The following is a 17,856-nucleotide window of genomic DNA, read 5'->3' on the forward strand; positions in this document are numbered from 1 at the left end:
AGACTCAGGTTTGATTCCTCAGTCAGGAAGATTTCCCTGGAGGAGGGTATGGCAACCCACTTCAGTATTCTTGCCTGGAGAATCCTATAGACAGAGGAGTCTGGCGGGTGACGGTCCATAGGGTCACACAGAGTTGGATATGGCTGAGCAACTGAGCAAGCAGGAGAGGACCTTGGGAGGAGAGTTGTGGGGATCCTTGGTCCAGTACCAGGCTAAAGAGGAGGGTGCAGAGCCATCCACCAATGTGCACATGAAAAGATCTGGTCCTTTACCGAAATCAACTTCTTCTCCCAGTTATTACCTACTTCAAATTAAGTTCCAAGCAGTGTGTATGTCAAAAAGTCTGTCCTGGCCCTTGCAGCTTTCAGGGCAGGCCCAGCCCAGGAGAGGGGACATCTATAAGGGAGCCAGTAAATCTGCATTATTTATGTCTCAGCATAAATCCGTCAGGCCTGTAATGGGAGCTCCCAGCTATTCAGCTATTTGGCTGTTTTCCTTGGAGTAGAAAGTGTGACTTCCTTAGCTTCAGAACGGCTCCCCCCCAGTGCTAAATTTTGTTAAAATTGTCATGGATTTCCAACCAGCCTTTTCTCTGTGTACGTGCTGCCAGCCAACATGTGTGATCCTTTTTATCTTTGGAAAAGAAGATCCTTGTAGATCCTTGTAGAACTAGAAAAAAAAGGGATGCGTTCTTCTGGCAGAATGGCCCTTGAGCAAAGGAAAAGCAGGATGGGCAACTGCTCACTGTAGTATCTGGGGCTTCTCAAGGAGGTTGTGGGAGAACTGTTTCATCAGTCAGTCGAGTTTACAGTAAAGCATCCGCAAGAGGCAGGAAGACGCACCATGGAGATAAAAGGCCCCTTAGCCCCCCACCTCCCATGTCCTTCCCTGGTGCTGACCCCTGTGGTGGGTTTTGGAGTGGTCATCGTGAAAGCTCTGTAGACAGTGCCACGTTCATCCCCAAACCGCTGAGGAACACGAAGCTTTCCCCAACTGAAAGTCCAAACAGGCCTCAGACCAGAGTCTGAAAGGAACCTGGCCAGGTTGAAAGGATTCTTGCTAGGCAGTAAATGCAGCTGTTTCAGTTATGCCATCAGTACCGTCAGTACCGTCAGTACCGTAATGGCTTACATAAGCAGATAGGACTTGAAAGAGCATAGCATAATCCCAGGCCTGTTTTTACCTACCTACTGCCACGTGCCACAATGTGGTGATAATCACAGTATCAGTGTGATGCAACTACAAGCAATTCCAAAAAAATTTTGCTTTAATAACATGAGCTGAGAAGCTCAAAAACATCTGTACCAAGTAGCTTTCTCCCATTTGGATAAGTTCTTCCAATACAAAATTTCTGGTGATTTTGAAAAGGAGAAAAAAAAAACCTTCAAAGGATTTTCACCTTTACTGTCCTTTATCCAGCAAGGATATCAGATCAGTTGTTTAGGTTTTTGTTTTGTTTTGTTTTGTTTTTTAACCAGGCCTCCACTGTAATTGCACAGGTAGGTAAACAGGCAGTTGATGAATTCTGAATAGTCTGTAGAGGTTTTTAGAGAGTGCTTAGGATTTTATTGAAGTCGGCATATCCAGCCAATTTGGATTTATAAAAACAAGTTGATTGTGCTTTGCTTCAGAAGCACTAAAAATAAAAGACTAATCCTCCAGAAAACTATTAGTGAAAATTGGCTTCTTTAATTCTGCTCTTATTTCAGTAAATCTTTTTAAGAGGCTTGTTAATGTTCTACTGGTTAGTAGAAACGGGTCCTCAATGGAGTGATTCTGTGGATGGAGAGGTGTGAGGAAATGATAAGTTGCTGCCATCTACTGACAGAGAGTGGTAACAGCAGGTGCTTTTTGAGGCCTCCATGGACCTTCTCTATCTATCTCAACCCTGATATCACCCATGGAACTGGTGGAAAGCACATTCATCTATCTCACAGTCTCACGACTTAACGGGGCTCTTCATAGAAGAGACAGCCTTATCTGCCTGGCGAGCACCTCTCCCATCATCCCAGCAAGGAATGTCCTCTCTCACTGAGATAGATTGAATTCCCAACAATAGCTGTGCCCACAGAGGGTCCCCAGAAGATATTACATGAGTTTTCACAAAGGCCTGACACTTTGAGTTTTATAAATGTGCCAGTGAAGGTTTGTAAAGAAGAGAAATTGACTCTGTGTCTCTGATCCAAACTGCTTGCTTACAGGTCTTGCTGGCTTTGCTCGCCTCTGTCCTGGAGATCAATATGAAGTAAGTATGGTGTCAGACTGGGTGTTGGACTTGAGAGACAAGAGTCAGTTGTCATTATTTTGCCTCTTTAATTGTCTTTTTATTTGTATTTTTTTTTAATTTTGAAAAATAAATTTGGGCCCATAAGAAAGTTTAGAGATTAGTATAAGACCTCTCATATATGGGTCACCTAGACACTGATTTTTAATATTATGCCACATTTGCTTTATTATGATTAATATTGCTGTTGTTATTTTTCTGAATCATTGTAGATCAATGCACAGATATCATGACCCTTCACCCGTAAATTATTTTCCTGAATATAGGAAGACATTCTCTCATATAAATGTTGTCCAGTTCTTGACATGAGCAGACTTAGCATTGATCCCTTAGCTCATGTCATTAGATATGAGATCTACAGTCATGTTTTTCCATGTCCCAATATTGTACTCGATAGCAGCTTTTTTCCTGACCCAAGATCCAATCCAGGATTATGACTTCTTGTAAGTATCAGGAGTGAAGAATAGTGAAATCTAGATCTTTCTTTATAAAAAGTATACTCCATAAAGTAAAAAACGCTTTTTATCTTTTTCCTTTTCAAAAGGGAACCTCCATAATTATTTCATCTAACTGTCACCTCCAGAACCTTCTCTAATCGTTCATCTTGGTGGGAGGTTGGGGGAATGTATCTTCCTCTAACCAGTAAAGCTGTCTGACCAAGGGGAGTCTGCACACCCTCTCCCCAGAGTGTGTCAGATTTCAAAATCCTTGTCCAGCTCCATCTCCCTTTCCCAGAAGGAGGATGTCTTATTTCTTGCTTCTGGCCGCTGAGTAGATTTTAGCTGTTGGCTCCTTGTCTCTCTGAAGGGGCTGGGGAGTGTGCAGAATTAATCCAGTGGTTGTTCTACTGAAGCAGAACTAAGGAGAGAAAGAGCTGGTTGACCTGAGTGAGCTGAAGAGCTTGATACAATAACCTTTTTTTAAAGGAAGCCCTCCGCACCCGGTCCTAGAGAAGCAGAACTTACTCCCTTTTGAAAGTCTTTCCCCGCGGTTCCTCTGCTCCACCCACCCCCACCCCGAGAATTTGGAAGAAGGGACAGTCAGGACAGGGCATGAGGATGCTGGAGAAGGGGAGGAGCGGTTTTTACCTGCCTTTCCCATCCTGGTGTTTGGAGGGGAGGCGGGTGAGGGCAGTGGAACCTGAGGACCCTTTGGCGTCTTCTCCCCAGATTTTCATGAAGTATGGCCGACAGAGGTGGAAACTGAAAGGCAGGATAGAAGTAAACGGCAAACAGAGCTGGGACGGAGAAGAAATGGTGTTCCTGCCGCTGATAGTCGGGTTCATTTCCATCAAGGTACGGGATCAGCACTGCTGCGTGTCGTCTTTGCTGCTGCCGCAGCTGAATGGTCTGTCATGGAGACCTGTCCCCGAGACCTCTGCCTGCTGCCCCTCCACCCCCCAGACCGCTGTCTGTGCTACAAGCACATCCCCAGACCCACCCTCGTGTCAGAGCGGGCAGTGCAAATGTGAGACGGGCTTGGGAAACACCCACCCCCAGCTTCAGATATGATTCTGAAATGCCTGCCCCGGCCAAGAAAAACAAAGGAGAGGGGTGCCTTTGTCCAGTGCTGTCCTGTAAGGCCTTTCTCCCTTCCCTCTCTCACCAGGTCACAGAACTCAAAGGGCTGGCGACTCACCTCCTGGTCGGCAGCGTGACCTGTGAGACCAAAGAGCTGTTTGCAGCCCGACCTCAGGTGGTGGCTGTGGACATCAATGACCTTGGCACCATCAAACTCAACCTGGAAATCACCTGGTAGTAAGTTGCCCTTTTTTATATCATCGCAGTAAAAATACGTGTCACAGGCTCGTGCTGTTCCCAGGGTGGCGCGTGGACCATCAGAATCACCAAGGAGCTTGGCCTGAACACCGACTCTCAGGCCCCACCCCAGGGCCCAGAAATCTCTTTAACAGGGTTGCCAGGTGTTCACACATGTTAATATCACATCACTACTCTCCTCTTTGACTTTCTGTTTTTAAACATTTTATCCTGCCTCCGTCCCTCCTTCTCAATCCTTGAACATATATAAAGAAATGTATCTCTCAAGTCAACTGATGTGAAGGAAAGAAACAGTTCAGTATAAGACAGTATGTCTGCAGAAAGATCCTGAGGCTTGCTGTGGTGTCTTAATTGCTTAACCCTCTTTATCTCAGACATCATACAGTACTTTGGAAAGCTTTGGATATCCTTGGTCTCTCCACACTCTAAATGCTGAAATAGAATATTTCCAAAGGGCAAGAGAAATCTTTTGTCAAAGTAAGGAACTTAAAAGTGGTTTTCTGCTAAGAGGGGTTGGGGGGTGGCAGGGAGGCTCAAGAGAGAGGGGCCATATGTATACTTATGGCTGATACACGTTGTTGTATGGCCAAAACCAACACAACATTGTAAAGCAATTATCCTCCAGATAAAAAGTGGTTTTCTGAAGTCATCCCATGGGAAAGGTCTTGCTAAGTTATGAAACACTGGCTGCTCACAACAGTTGATCTTACACCCCTGTTACCAAGTAATGAGGGCCTGTGGAATATTAACGTCCGGGCCCCTTTACGATACAGAGGGTCAGACATGGAAGCAGCAAAGACGTGTAACCTTGTCACTGAAACAGTGTCCACATGATTTGCCTAGCCTGTCTCTCCTCGTCATTGGTAACGACTGACATCTCAAATGCAGGCTCCTGCTGGATGAGCCCATGGCGCGATGACTAATGGCACCATTGTGAACAGACTGTTGTCCTCTCAGCCACGCAGCAGGCGCTGGGTGAACTGAAACGAACAGGAGTGTTTTCTTCAGAACCAAACAATAATCTAGTACTCTCCTGTATCATTAAAGCATCTGTCCTTGCAAAACTCCAGGAATTTTTACAGACTTCTTCAACATCTTGTGTTATGCTAAGTCACTTCATTCGTGTCCAACTCTTTGGGACTCTATGGACTGTAACCTTCCAGGCTCCTCTATCCCTGGGATTCTCCAGGCAAGAATACTGGAATGGGTTGACGTGCCCTCCTCCAGGAGATCTTCCTGACCTAGAGATCAAACCCACATCTCCTATGGCTCCTGCATCACAGGCAGATTCTTTATGTTTATGTCTCTAATATGAATGAAGAAGCAGATTTAACTGGTATCCAGGTGTGCACATAAATTTTGCTTAAAGCTGTGATGGTAATCTGTGGTCCCTTGGGTGAGTCTAGACTTCTTTTTCTGCTCCACTTTTTTTAAATCATGGTTTGTTTGGTAACAGACCAATTTGGCCAAAACCAGCCCAGCTCTCCAGCTTCCCTGGTGGCTCAGTGGTAAAGAATCTGCCTGCCAACACAGGAGACACGGGTTCTATCCCTGGGTTGGGATAATTCCTGGAGAAGGGAAAGGCAGCCTACTCCAGTATTCTTGCCTGGACAGAGGAGCCTCGCCGGCTATAGTCCAAGGGGTCACAGAGTCAGACATGACTTAGTGACTGAACAAGCAACAAGCCCAGTTCCCACTGGCTGAGTTTACATTAGTATAATGAGGTGCTTCCTTGGCCTGAGGTCCGGTGATGATGGGTGATTTTAACAAGCATGTTCATGGGGTCCTGTTGTTTTGCAGTCCGTTTGACGTGGAGGACATGACCCCATCCTCAGGCGCTGGGAACAAGGTGGCCGCCCTCCAGAGAAGAATGTCCATGTACAGCCAGGGTACCCCGGAAACGCCCACCTTCAAAGATCACTCCTTCTTCGTAAGTCCTGTGTGCTTTCTGGAAGACAGATGATGAACATGAGGCAGTGCTTGGAGCCAGCCTCTGAAATGCTTAACGTACAGTGTTAGGGAGTCTCTATAATTCCTAATGCAGTCATCCCTCTGTATCCTCGGGGGTTCATTCTGGGAACTCCCCTTTGATAGCAAAATCTGAGGATGCTCCAATCAGTCCTTGATATGAAATGGCAGTGTTTGCACATAACCTTCACATCCTCCCGTGTACGCTAGATCATCTCTAGATTACCTGTGATACTTAATGTAATGCAAATGACACATAAATAGTTGTGAATACAGTGTAAATGCTATGTAAATAGTTGCCAGCAAATTGGCAAATTGAAGTTTTTCTTTTTGGAACTTTCGGGAATTTCTTTTCCATGGATGCATAACCCTCGGATACAGAGGGGAGGGCCGACTGTGATGTCATCTTCAAGTTCACCCTAAGCCAGGGGTGACTAAGGGAAGCACATGCCTAGATGCCTGTGGCCACCGGCACCCAGGTGGTCAACCCGCTCTGTCCCTGCTCTGCTCCCCACCCCCACTTACCTGTTACTTTGATCAACGCATGTCAGCTTTTCCATCCATTCTCTGAGATCAGCCTTTTAAAGACGTAGATGTAAATAAGGGCCCCTTGTTTTAATCAGAAACGCTTGCTTAAGAGCTGACAGAAACATAGTAACCTGCTACTTTCCACTAACTCCCCATCTTGCTTTGACTTCTGAAGAGATGGTTGCATCCTTCACCAGACAAGCCAAGGCTGTCTGTCTTGAGTGCCTTGCAAGACTCTTTCTTTGCCAAGCTGCACCGCAGCCGCTCTTTCAGTGACCTGCCCTCCCTCAGGCTGAGACCCAAGGCCGTGCTAGAGTTTTATGTGAGTGTGGGTGGCCCGCTGGGGTGTGACGTGCTTGCCTTTGGGGGCTGGTGGCATGTATGCTTTGGCATGCCTCTTGTTTTATCTTCGCTCTCATGCTCACTGGCTAACGGTTACAGGTCTCCTGACCCCAGGGTGGGAAGTTTGGGCTTGCATGCACCTTTGTGAGAAAGGCCATCTGTCCTTCCCTTCCCATGATCTCTACTTTTGTGCTGTGAATTTTCTCCACTGTGGCAAAGATATCCATGGTAACAAGATTGTCATTTTAAAAAACACAGTTACACATGAAGTCAAAGAAGGTTCTCGTTCACAAGTTAAGCTAATGTATCACTAATATCAATCTTTACAGTTGTAGCCTTCAAAAACTGGCATTTGAGGAAGTCAGAAAGATTTAAACCAGTTTTCCTAGAGCTCTTTTATTGAAAGAGGTTCTTAGCCTTGGTGCGTTTTATACAGTCATAGTAAAAGAGACTCTAATTTTCAAAGATGTAATAAGTTGCCTACATGATATGTGTTGCCCTTTATGTTGCAGGAGAATACACATACACATATGTACATACATCCATGGAATGTTCTGCCCTTTACAGACATATAAAGTAATCTTTGAATGTCCAGAGAGGAAAGGGCTAAAAGTCTTCTGGTTAATAATAATAATAATAATAACCTCTTATTCAATGAATTCAAAAAAACCACACAGGTAAAATGTATGAGGCTAAACTCCAATAAAATTTAAAGCAGACACCAGCTGATAGAGTAACTACCAACCCCAAGTGTATATTCATGCTCATACAGTGCGAGTCAGAGGGCTGGGGAGTTGGCAGTGATTTTAGTCACATCATTTAAACAAGAGCAAGATTAGAAAAAATAATGTGATGGCTTCCTATAGCCTTTTGAACTTGATGAACACAGACTCCTCAGAGCAGCCAGTTCCCTTCTGGCCCAGCTCTCCAGGCCCACCTCCCATCTCTCCAGGCTTCATTCTCTGCCCAACGCCCCGCCTCCCCATGCACCCTCCCTCTCAGGATCTCCCGCAGACTGTTGTTCCTTCTAGAACACACTTCCTCCCCCTCCGTCCTTTCTTCTCTGTCTTGGGCTGAGTTCCAGGTTGTCTCTCTCCCAGGCTGCAGCCGCCCCCTTGCTCCAGCGCCCACATCACCCGTCAGTTACAACATGCCAGCCCTCATGTGCCTGTTTGTAGGCTCGGCCCCTTGGCAGCTGGTACAGCCCCTTCGGCAGGCAGCTCAGTCTAACTCGACCTTTGCTGCTGAAGTCCAAGCAAATATGGGCTTGGGAATGTGAGGCTGCAGAGAAATGGCTGAAGTGGAGTTTGGAGTTTAAATAAGAATCGAGATCACCCAGGCCCCCCGACTCCTTACTAAGCCAGGGCCTCTGCCTCCCTCAGAGCTGCTGGCAGTGTGTGTTCTGAAGGCGAGTTGAGGCTGGGCCGGACAGCTCAGAGGACCAGGGGTTCTGTGAGATGCCCAGGGGACCCTATGGAGGAAGTGCCGGGAGCAGGACTCAGCCTTCTGCCATCTCTCCCCAGAAGCTTCCTCTTTCATATCTCCCTAGAGGCATAAAGCCTGTTTGCGGGGGATGAGAGGGGGGTACAGATAGAAGAGGAAGGAAACTGAAATGAAGGAGCTGGCGGTAATAGGGGGAGCAGCGGCAGCCCCCCAACGGTCCCTGCAGCTCCCTCCACCCCCTCCCCATCCCGCCCCGCCCCCCAGACTCTGAGGAGCACTTTTCACTAATCATTAATCCAGGAAAACATTCTCCGTTTTAGACACAAAGAAAGTGAGCCTGCAGAGGTCACTTGAGGGTCCCAGTGACACATCCTGAGGTTCCAACCAGACGAGAGTGGAGAGTTTGGGTTGAAACTGCAGGTGTTTGGACCAGGGACGCTGCTGGAGGAGAACAGGGAGCCGCTTTCTATCTGTTCCCCACTTCACTTGCTGCAATATTTTTGTTTCCTGGGTGTATTCCCAGCACTGTCGTGATCAATTGTTGTTGTTTTTAAATTTTTAAATTTTTTGTCAGCGCCACATGGCATGTGGGACCGTAGTTCCCCGACTGGGGATCAAACCTGTGCCTCTTGCTGTGGAAGCACAAAGTCCTAACCACTGCACCACCAGGAAAGTCCCTCACTGTTTTATATGAATTAAACTAGGTACTTGTATTTACTTAAACAATCAAATCTGGAATCCAAGAGAAAGTATTCATTTTGAAGGAGTCGATCTCAAATAACTAGAAAACTTTCCCCACTGAACAGTGTTTGGCACTTCAACACCATGCAGACCACAGTGTCAGGAAAGATGACTTGGAGATTGTTAATGCCTGCATAAATGAGTTATCTTGGTTACCTGGGTATTTCTGACCTCTGTCTTCTGAGTTCTGCTTCACGGATCACAGAGCTGGGGCTGTCCGGCAGAGCACCCGGGGCTTCCAGACACCCTGGGAGCTCTGGGGTTTGCAGCGCTGGGACACAGTTATTTAGTTCGTCAGTCTTTTTCTTTTTATAGAAGCTCTGCAAACATATTTCTGGCCTTGAATTATTTGTGGCATGGTTACTGAATTAATAAAACATTTTCCAGGGCTTGGGATTTGTGGGTAGAGATTTTCAAAAAATAATTTATGAGAAATGAAGCAGAACAAAGCATCACATCTTTTGAATGAAATAGCATGAATGCTGGAAAGCCCTTTAAGATCAGTGCCAAAAAAAAAAAAAAAAGAACCGGTGGCGTTCTTAACTATGGCTGCCAGATATTGTGAGATCCTGGGATTTAGAAAACAAGCACCGTTGCCCTGCCTCCAACTTTTTCGTTTCAAAAATGTCAAACCTGAGACCAGTACAGTGAACTTTTACATAGATTCAACAATGGAAATAGAGTTTTTAAAGGCTTGTTTTGTTTTGCCATGCTTGCAGATACACACACACACACACACACACACACACACTCAACAAATACAATGTTAATATCGTGAAAGGTCTTATTTTAATTGTCTTACATTTTGTCTGGAAATGAACAAGGCCAAACACATCCCTTGTTTCCAAAATCATAATGATTTGCCTTTTATCTACAGTCAAATCTACCTGATGACATTTTTGAAAACGGGAAGGCAGCCGAGGAGAAAATGCCACTGTCCCTCAGCTTCAGCGACCTGCCCAACGGGGACTGCACCCTTGCCCCCGGCCCAGCCGACTCTCTCCCTGGTGCGTGCGCTGCAAATCCAGAAATCACCATCACCTCCACAGAGCTGCCCCCAGGCAGTCAGTCCTCCCAGAACGAGGGCTTAAAGGACTCCAGCTCGGCCTCTTGCAGCAGCTCCTCGAGAGAAGGCGCAGAGCCCCGGCCCCACCCCGAGGGAGAGACCCAGGGGCTGGGGAAGCCCGAGGGCTGCCCAGCGGCCACCGGTGCCGGGCCGGAGCGCCTGTTCCTGCAGAAGGTAGTTGCAGAGGCCCTTTTGCAAGAGGCCCTTCTGCAAGAGCCCTCTGAACTCAAGCCCGTGGAGCTGGACACTTTTGAAGGAAACATCACGAAGCAGCTGGTCAAGAGGCTCACCTCGGCAGAGGTGCCGGCGGCCACGGAGAGGCTGCTCTCGGAGGGCTCGGTCAGTGCAGAGTCGGAAGGCTGTAGGTCTTTCCTGGATGGAAGCCTAGAGGACGCCTTTAATGGGCTTTTCCTTGCGTTAGAACCACACAAAGAGCAGTATAAAGAGTTTCAGGATCTGAACCAAGAAGTCATGCACCTGGATGATATTCTAAAAGTAAGTACCTTTTCAGGGAAATTGGATTAGTTTCCGAGACAATCTCTTAAGCCAACATTCTATTTAAAATAGCCTATCTTTTTTTTTTATCCTTCCCTATCACAGGATCAGTAGATAATCAATATGTAAATGACATTGATTTTTTAATACTAGTTGTTGTTTAGTTGCTGAGTCGTGTCTGACTCTTTGTAACCCCAAGGGCTGTAGAGTACCAGGCTCCTCTGTCCATGGGATTCTCTAGGCAAGAAAACTGGAGTGGGTTGCCATTTCCTTCTTCAGGGGATCTTCCTGACCCAGGGATCGAACCTGGGTCTCCTGCATCACAGGCGGATTCTTTACCGACTGAACTACCAGGGAAGCCCCTAAACCACCACCGAATGGCATTTATTTTTTAATACTAGTTGTTGTTTAGGTGCTAAGTCATATTTGACAGTTTTTGCAACCCCATGGACTGTAACTCCTCAGGCTCCTCTGTCTGTGGGATTTCCCAGGCAAGAATACTGGAGTGGGTTGCCATTTAATACTAGTAGCATATATTAATTTTTATTTTCCTGACAACGGATCAACTTTAGGAGAATGACTGGGAGTTAAATTAACAGCTCTAGAGAATATCTCGGAGAAGGCAATGGCACCCCACTCCAGTACTCTTGCCTGGAAAATCCCATGGACGGAGGAGCCTGGTAGGCTGCAGTCCATGGGGTCGCTGAGGGTCGGACCCGACTGAGCGACTTCCCTTTCACTTTTCACTTTCATGCATTGGAGAAGGAAATGGCAACCCACTCCAATGTTCTTGCCTAGAGAATCCCAGGGACGGGGGAGCCTGGTGGGCTGCCGTATATGGGGTTGCACAGAGTCAGACACGACTGAAGCGACTTAGCAGCAGCAGCAGCAGCGGCAGAGAATATCTAGACTCCCTCAGCCCCAGAGTTCATCATTCAGATCCCAAATGTGAAATGAATGGTGGCCTTTTGAGCATCATATCTCATTGAGATAGTACTGGAGAGGGTCCCTCTTGGAATTTCCAGGAAGCAGGAAGGCCCTTCCCTGGTTGAAGACAGAGTTGGGCAGCCAGGATGTGAGGACCACGGGCATCTCTCCCTGCCCCGGGCACTACCTCCTAGAGGATTCCCTTCTCAGCAGTTGGCCCAAATCAGTGAAATAGAATCCCAGATTAATCACTCACAAATGATCTAGAAGCCAGAGGACCCTGACTCCACTATCGGTATCTTCCTCTCTCGTTCCCAATTAGACCACTCAGGATAGACATGGGAAGAGAGGATTCAGAAAGGTGATTTCCTCTTGGTCAGGAGAGCCTCATAATGAGGTCATTATTGCTACCCCAGAATGTATCTGCCTCCACTTGGTACATGAAATTTAATACAGATTAAATTTTTAAAAACATGGCACAAGAGGACAGAACTGGAACTTCTGTCCTAAAACCCGCTGCCAGCTCTTGTATTCTTTGCTTTGCCACGCTGACGTCTAGTGCCATAAAGAAGAGAACTTGGATTCTTTCTCTTGAAAGAGCAGTTCTTTGGGGACCTGTTCTATAAGATTAGCTTGAAAATACAGTGCCAGGGGCAAGCAGAGAGTCAGCCCACAGAAGTCTGTTGCATCCCTCGATATGACGGTTTGAAAATGTGGCCTTCCCCATGGCATCTGGAACTACCTTCCCAAGGCTATTCTGACAGTTGCGGTCATGCTGACCTGGCTCTGGAGGGCATGTCTGCCCAGGGCAGAGGAGAATTCAGGCTCTGACTCTCCACGTCCTCTGTTGCTCATGACAGATTGATTCTGCTGTAGGTATAGCCTCTTAGCAGCAGGGAAGAGCACTCTGAATCTGCTTCCCATGAAACGTGACTCCAGAGCATCAGCTCAGGACTCTTGGATGGAGGCTGTTTGTCTAATATCCCAGTGAAAACTTCTCTGATCCCTTCAACAAGTTCTTATCTGCACAGTTGACCAGCTTTGCTTAGTGGGCAGAAGGGTGTTAAATGTGAAGAGCCAAGACACAATCCACCTAAACTAAATGCCCCAAAGAAAGCTAGAGGTGATGGCAGCCCCCATTTCCAGGCCTCTAGGGTGCTCAGTCCACCAGGAAGCACTAAGCAAGTCATCCATTAGTCTTCTAAAAACCTGGTGGCTGTCAGTTTCTTTCAAGATTTTTATTCCAAAATCTTGTTCCAAAACTGTCCTAAAATTCTTAACTTCCCCCCTTTCTTTCTTTTGATCGTATTTAAACACATCCATACTGTGCACCATCAGGTTCTGCGATCTAGCTTAGGAAAGAAGACCCTGGAAGTGGGCTGAGTTGGGAATGGCTCCTCCTCTCTCTCTGAGATGGAAAATGGCATTAGAGTCAAGGTCTGGGGCAAGTGGCTTTGTCTCCAGCCAGGATAAAAGCATCTGCTGGCAAAGCATTCTCTTTTTTTCCTCCTTCACACTCCTAGGATGCTAAACACCTTGAGGATCAGAAACTAAATGGTGCTGCCTCTTGGACGGAGATCACTGAGGGCGAATGAAACAACTGATTTAAAAGACTCAGACTCCTGCCAGGCCCTTCCGACCCCGTGTAACGAAGTCAGCAGGGAGTGCCACCTAACTGGATGGAGGACATTTAGCTCCTTTTACTTGCAGGATTTGTCCTGTTCGATCCCTCCCAACATCCTTTTGACTATTTGGAAGAACTTCTCCCCATCTCTGTGCCCAAGGCAATGGGCATTACCCTGTTTGTAATGTTTCTGTTTAATGTCCAGAAATACAGAATTCTCCAGGCCATAGAATGGATTTGCTCACATAATTCCAGGGCCCAGACAGGGAAGAGATGGAAGTTGTTCCTTCAAGACAAAGTTGTAAAGGAAGCATGGCTACTCCTTGTCATGCTCGTGCCGTTTATTTTCTCCTCGATGCTCAAAGGAAAATTACATGCTGTGAATGTAAAATTAGTATTTAAATCTACTTAGAGAGTGTGCATTAGTGAATCTGAGTAATTTTCTGTTTCTGGGATTTGTTTTGTGAATCCTTTAGGACAGGTGCCCTAGTTAGCTCGCCCTGTCTCAGGGCACGGACTACGTTGCCACTTCGAGTTAAGAGATTGGTTAGTAGTTAGCATTGACCCTTTAGATTTGGCTGCCAGTTGAATTTTATTTGGGGTTGAGCACTATTAAGAGAGAGAATAGCCATTCTGTTTCCCAAGACTTTCTGATTGTAATATTTTTAAAACTTTTGATTATAAATATTTCAAACAGGAATAGAAAGAATCAAATAATGGATCCCAATGTGGCCATCAGCACACTTCCACAATGCTCAATTCGTGGCCAAACTTGTCTTCCTCTACTTGCTTCCTTCCCTCTGGATTGTTTTGGAACAAATCCCAAATACTGTGTCACTTTATCCACGGTTGTACTTTTTTAGAAGAAGATTTTTAAATGAATTTTTTTAATGCCAACAAAAAAATAAAAATAAAAGCTTGAAAAAAAAGAAAGTGTCGCATCTCCCATTGGGTGTCTTGGTTGTGTTTCTCCTTCCGAATATGTTGATATTCTCCTTGGTACCTTCTGCCTTTGCAGTGCAAGCCAGCAGTAAGCCGAAGCAGGTCTTCCAGTTTAAGTCTTACTGTTGAAAGTGCTTTAGAAAGCTTTGATTTCCTGAACACCTCTGATTTTGACGAGGAGGAGGATGGTGATGAGGTTTGTAATGTTGGAGGAGGTGCTGACTCAGTATTTTCAGACACTGAGACTGAGAAAAATAGGTAAGTCTTGAAGTCAGCATCTGCTTCTATTTGTACTGTTATTGCTGGTACAGCAGTTCTTTATTGCTACCAGATAGGACCTGATACACATCTTCAGGAAGATAAAACTCTCTATCTGAATTGGTTTACAGATCCTTTTCACTGTCCTATATAAAATGAAATTTTCTTTTTTATAAATGAAAGGGAAATTTTTGTACAACTATGTGTACACTTATTAAGTATGGATGTGTACATATCCATCTTGTAGGTTTCAGTGTGTACAGCTTGGGCCCAGTGTAATGAATTTCAAATTAACTCCACATACTATGTTTCTGGAGACTGACCATCTTACTGGATGGTCAGTCTTGACCTGGTTCTCCTTGATTTGCATCTTATTCCTAATTTCTTCATTTTGTTAGACCTTGCTTTTCCAATCCCTTATCTGTCTATTCCTTTTGGCTATTGGATCTTTGCAGTTGATTAAGCTCATCAGTGCCTGTTTTAAAGCCAGGCTTAAAACCCACTGCACATATTTTCCTTAGAATGTAGAAAGGGATGACTAATAACTGATATCTGCCAGTGGATCTACAGGCCTCTGGGTAGAGAATGTGGCCTTCTCTAGGATGGCGATGAATCAGGGCAGTGGGAAGGGAGGATAAAGATGAAATATTATCACTTTCTTCCTGGGCTTTGTTGTACCAAACCACATGCTTAGAGCTAGAGCCTGGGGTCCATTCTGTAAGCACAGTGAACATAGCTCCATCAATTTGCTGGGAAAAAAAAAATGCAAAAACATTTTCCCAAAGGAAAAGGTGGATTTCCATCCATATTTTCTTTTGACATGTTATATGCACAGGTTTTCAAATTACAAGCTATGACTGTTCAACCTTCACAAACCTCTCTGAGTGGTGTTAATATTTTGAAGTTGTGTTATTCCTGGAGGGTTTCTTCTGCCCAAATGAAACCAGGAAAAGAAAAAGGGAGAAATAGAATTTATCCCTTGAGCAAACTGGGAGTATAACAAAGAGGATTGATGAAATGAATGTCATGTTTAAGTTATCTTTCTGCATTCTACACTGAGATTTTCTAACTTAATTGCATTTGTGAAATGCTTCTTAAATCAAACCTCTTCTTGTATACTTGTTAGCTGAAGCTATTACATAATAGATCAAGGTTTTTCTTAATATAAGCATTTTAAGAACAAAAATATCATAGCCTTCGTAAATTCTACAGAACATTCCTATTAAAGATGTCTAATTTGATCAGTCTTACTGTGTGTTATCAGATGTTTAGGGTAAATATGTGTGTGTGTGTGTGTTTTAAATGCGGATTGACTACAAGCTGAATGTTTTCCTCTTGGAAACCCAGTGTGAATCAGAGTAAAGCATTCAATGCTTTTAAACTCTGGTGCATGATCTTTTTAAATTATGGAGACTAGGGCCCATGAAACTAGAACCCCAAAATCACCTAGCTGTGTGAACTAGGATGCTGAGGTTAACATTCTCTGCTGGCCATTCCTTCCGTGGGTGAAATGAGACTCTTCTCTCCCTCTCTCCCCACTGCACAGATTCATTTTAAGAATAAAATTAGATAATAAATGCAACACACTTATCTTTAAATGTAAGTGCCCATCATGATACAACTTTAGCTATTTCAGCAGTGTTTACACAAAGCTTGCAAGGCAGAACAAAGTGATGCAAATGCCCCTTTTTGCGAACATCATGTTTTCTTCCCAGTGGCTTTGCTTTCTCTTTTTCTTCAAGTGGCAGTTGATTCAAGGCCAGGAAAAAGCCTTGACTGATTATTTTAATGGTATTGCTCTTGGGAAACCACAAATACAGAGGACAGTTTTATCCCAGAAATTTGGCAAATCACCCCATCAACAGAGCACAAATATGCCCCCAAATGAGGTCACATTTCAGAAGACTTCTTGGTGAGACGACTGTATGAATAGTTCATTGTGCTTGAGAAGCAAACAGAGAACTCTGGAAGCAATCTATTTGTAGGATCTTTTTAATATTAGGCAAATTGGTGACCAGGCTTAGTGATAAAGTAGTATTTGAAGGGTATCTCGATTTTTTGAGGTAGGAAATGCAAGACTTTTCAGTGGGTGCTGTGGGGGCCTGACACAAGCCATGTTGAGTTTTGACCTGTGGTCTCCGTGCAGAAAGAAACAGCTAACGTTTCGCTCCCCTTCCTGCTTCAACAGTTACAGATCGGTTCACCCAGAAGCCAGGGGGCATCTCAGCGAAGCCCTGACTGAGGACACGGGAGTTGGGACTAGTGTGGCAGGAAGCCCTCTCCCGCTGACCACGGGGAATGAAAGCCTGGACCTCACCATCATCAGGCACCTCCAGTACTGCACCCAGCTCGTCCAGGTAGGACTGGCGACTGAACCAGGTTTTTAGAGCCCAGGTTGTTGATGCACCAAGAATGTGTGCTTCCTTTTTTTTCAGTTTTCCCAGGAAAAGGAGAATTCAGGAATGTGAGAATAATCATCTACGGCCAAACCTCCCTGAACGTGCCCTATCTCATCTGCTTTGATTTGAACTCAAAAACTAAATTGCATGGCCATCTTCCTTCAACCCTGGGTGTCCTGGTTAAGACTATACACTTCCACTGCAGAGGGCGTGAATTCCATCCTGGACGTGGAACTAAGATCCCACATGCCACATAGCATGGCCAAAAAAATAAAATAAATTTTTAGAAATTAAAAAAAAAGTCTAGATCTTCAGACCTTAACAGGTAGTAAGTGACATGTAGTGGGCTCTCACTTTCAAATTATTTGATAATAGGTGAGAGTAATGTGATTTTTTAAATTTTAATTATTTGGTCACACTTCACAGCATATGGGATCTTAGTTCCCTGACCGGGGATGGAACTCATGCCCCCTGCAGTGGAAGCGAGGAGTATTAACCACTGAACCACCAGGGAAGTCCTATGATTTTTTAAAAACAGGAATTTGCATTCTGCCATCTACGAATAGACTTTGAAAGCCAGTATTACTGAACTTATGTTAACATAAACCCAACACATTAGTTCGTTTTCCATCACTTGGATAGCTAAAGGCAAAATGCTACAGAACATAATCACAGTTTCCCAGATTGTGAATAAGTACTAATTAGCAATGGCAACCCACTCCAGTACTCTTGCCTGGAGAACTCCATGGACAGAGGAGCCTGGTAGGCTGCAGTCCATGGGGTCACTAAGGGTCAGACACGACTGAGCAACTTCAGTTTCACTTTTCACTTTCATGCAATGGAGAAGGAAATGGCAACCAACTCCAGTGTTCTTGCCTGGAGAATCCCAGGGATGGGGGAGCCTGGTGGGCTGACGTCTATGGGGTCGCACAGAGTCGGACACGACTGAAGCGACTTAGCAGCAGTAGCAGCAACAGCAATGAGAAAGACTATTTTACAGGCATTATCCTCACCAGTTCATTTTCGTTCTGGGACACTCTGGGGCTCATTTTTCTTCTCAT

The 17,856-nt window shown here is 45.2% G+C and overlaps 1 protein-coding gene across 9 annotated transcripts in view; it reads left to right on the top strand.

Moving 5' to 3' along the window:
• RIPOR2 (RHO family interacting cell polarization regulator 2) overlaps nt 1-17,856 on the top strand; it is a 212,917-nt gene that overhangs the window by 180,821 nt on the left and 14,240 nt on the right. For 6 of the 9 annotated variants that reach the window (XM_061398702.1, XM_061398703.1, XM_061398706.1 and 3 more), the window contains 7 exons: nt 2,202-2,245; nt 3,454-3,579; nt 3,893-4,041; nt 5,863-5,992; nt 9,962-10,645; nt 14,215-14,396; nt 16,585-16,753. In XM_061398702.1, coding sequence (XP_061254686.1) covers nt 2,202-2,245; nt 3,454-3,579; nt 3,893-4,041; nt 5,863-5,992; nt 9,962-10,645; nt 14,215-14,396; nt 16,585-16,753 — 1,484 coding nt within the window. Of the gene's footprint in view, nt 1-2,201; nt 2,246-3,453; nt 3,580-3,892; nt 4,042-5,862; nt 5,993-6,733; nt 6,881-9,961; nt 10,646-13,095; nt 14,130-14,214; nt 14,397-16,584; nt 16,754-17,856 lie in introns of those variants that run through there. The other 3 variants (XM_061398708.1, XM_061398709.1, XM_061398710.1) reach the window with 2 other exon arrangements.

Source organism: Bos javanicus, chromosome 23 (assembly GCF_032452875.1).
Source record: "Bos javanicus breed banteng chromosome 23, ARS-OSU_banteng_1.0, whole genome shotgun sequence".
In the NCBI taxonomy this organism is placed as follows: Eukaryota; Metazoa; Chordata; class Mammalia; order Artiodactyla; family Bovidae; genus Bos; species Bos javanicus.